The sequence below is a fragment of the Limulus polyphemus genome, unplaced genomic scaffold, assembly GCF_000517525.1.
Source record: "Limulus polyphemus unplaced genomic scaffold, Limulus_polyphemus-2.1.2 Scaffold913, whole genome shotgun sequence".
Classification (NCBI taxonomy): domain Eukaryota; kingdom Metazoa; phylum Arthropoda; class Merostomata; order Xiphosura; family Limulidae; genus Limulus; species Limulus polyphemus.
Genome location: NW_013666523.1, coordinates 42,589 through 45,185, shown reverse-complemented (window position 1 = coordinate 45,185; position 2,597 = coordinate 42,589). Strand labels below are relative to the sequence as shown.

Here is a 2,597-nt window from a genome sequence, read left to right as displayed (position 1 = left end):
TTTTTCTATTCATATTATAAATTTAAGAATTAGTTTGGCAGCTGACAGAATTTTAATAATTGTTTGTTTTTATATAGAAAATGATATTTAGGATTTTTCTATTCCTATTATAGATTTAAGAATTAGTGTGGCAGTTGACAGAATTTTAATAATTGTTTGTTTGTTTCTATATAGAAACTAATATTTTGGATTTTTCTATTTATATTGTAATATAGCAGAAGTGAATTGCACAAAATGTTTTGTTGAATATTTTAGATGAAATTGTAAGTGTGCTACTTATTTGATACCTATATCCTTTGCTAAAAAACATTCATATGCAGTGTGATTTTCTTTTATTTTAGATGGGAAATTCAGGAGAATTACTATCCTCAGTTAATTCACAGGACTCTTCTTCCTTGATCCAACAGGTCATGCTTCCAGATGAACAGGTAGTTGAAGAATTAGATAGTAATGAACCAGGAGTAAGAGAACTTGGAGAACATCAAGTTTACCTGGCAACGTGATAATTGTTCAGAATCCTGATGGAACCACTACATTACAAATCCCTAGTGACCAGTCAATCCCCTTGGAGACATTACAAGCTTTGCTAGCAATGGATCAGAACTTATCGGAATTTCTTGGAGGAAACTTAAAGCAACAAGAACAACAAAGCTCATAAATTATTTAAACTGTAAAATATAGCTTGTTTTGTACACCCTTTAAGACAAACAGGTTTATGTATAGTACTAATTTTCCTACATTTATCAGCGTGTACAGATGTTCTTTGTTTTATAATTTATGTATGTATTGTTCTTTTGAGGCAAAACTCTTTTGTACTTCAACAACACTATAGTATATTTGTATTGATTAAAACTGAACTGAACTTCAACAAACACCACAGAAACTTCGTTACTCACTATATTATTAAAATATATTTGAGGTAAAAGTAGTGTATATGCATATCAATAACAAAGAGCTGAATATTTTTAACTTTTATGTTTTGTATAGAGCTGAAGTATCAGTTAGTTATGAAGGTCTGTGGAAGATGCACACATGCTGATAGTTGAATTTTTTTTTATTATCCTGTAATTGTTGTTTGTTCTTAGTATTTTTTTTTTTAAAGAAATTCTACTTGAAAAAAATGTGTGGTATTATTTGTATATGAAACATTGGAGACAATTATAATATTGTAAAATGGTTTTGGTTGCCAAAACATTTGGTGGCTAGTATGCAAAAAGTACTTGAAAACTTCTTTTTTTTTTTGCCCAAAGCAGACAGTTTCTGTGTGAGTGCTCATTTTCATAGGGGAATATTTTACACGGAATGGAAAGACACTAGGATTTTTCACACACACTGGGGATTTGGATGCTTCAAAAGAGTGATGGTCAAATACCACTATTTGATTAGTCCATGAGTTGGCAATAGGTGGTTTTGACTAGCTGTCTTCCTTCTAGTCTATCACAAAATAATTAGAGTTGGCACAGATAGCTCACAAATAAATGCGAAATTTGTCAAAAAACAATCTACATTTAATTTCTGTAGTGCATATTAGTGTATAGAAGACATATTAATACTAGAAATAAACGACCCTATAAAAGTTTTGGTTTGTGTTACAGTGAACGCTTTTGAAGAAGCTGTAACAGCGAAACGTTGAGTATTTAGTTAAATAAAAACATTTTGGTGTTATAAGTTCGTTTATTTCTAGTATTAAAAACAGTCTGTGTGTATTTTTCCTTACATTAGATTACAGTGGATAAAATACCTTTGGTTAAAAAATATATATATGCAAACATAGTATGGTTATTAATAATGTATTTTTTTCTCTGCAGCATGGTCTGTTCTATTGAAATAATGCCATTCCCTTTATCTTGGTGGGTGACGATGAGGGCACTGTATATGGAGACAGCGATTTCCTGTTACACCAAATTTCACATTGAATCATCCACATGTATCATGTGACAGGATAACTTAATGTACAACTCCAATGATAAAACTGGATTGTCACACTTGTCCTAGGGAATACTCATAGTAAATACGTAAAATATACTTTTTACGTCATTAAGAGAACAATACAAGCAGAATACATTTTATGCAGCGTTTTAATTTTAATGTGTGAAAAAATTAACTCATTTATAATTTTGTGACTTCATCTTGATCCGCCTAATGCACCGAGTATTCTGGTATACTGTAGTATGGGCGTCCACAGAATATATTCCAGGTGGGACAAAACCCACAGCCTGCGAACACGGTTATAGTATCGTTTTCTAAGGTTGTTAGTATTGTTACAAAAAAACAACAACAACAAACGTTTATATCGCTGTAACAATCGTATCATGTTTATACAAGTCTGTAATGCAAAATAGCTCAGTGTTCGTGTTCATTTACTTTTTAAACTGTAGATTCAAGCCTTAACTATCGTTTGAATATCCTAGTCCTAACTTCCAGTGTGTCCGAAAAAAGCAGAAAATTCAGCACTTCCTAAAAGTTTTGTTGAGGCGTAATCAACTTTTTCTCACTTTCTTATTTACAAAATAATGTTCCCAGATTAAATTCGTTATCTTTCTTAAACGGATGACGTATTGATACCAGAATGCTGCTTGCGTTTCTTGGAAACAAAA

At 31.4% G+C, this 2,597-nt stretch overlaps 1 protein-coding gene across 1 annotated transcript in view; it reads left to right on the top strand.

Annotated features, from left to right (window-relative positions):
• LOC106461199 (serine-rich adhesin for platelets-like) overlaps window positions 1–1,726 on the top strand; it is a 31,260-nt gene extending 29,534 nt beyond the window's left edge. Inside the window, exon 6 of the mRNA XM_022388064.1 lies at window positions 342–1,726. Within this exon, the coding sequence (XP_022243772.1) occupies window positions 342–503 (162 nt within the window). The 3' untranslated portion in view covers window positions 504–1,726. The remainder of the gene's footprint in view (window positions 1–341) is intronic.
• The last annotated feature ends 871 nt before the right edge of the window (window positions 1,727–2,597 follow it).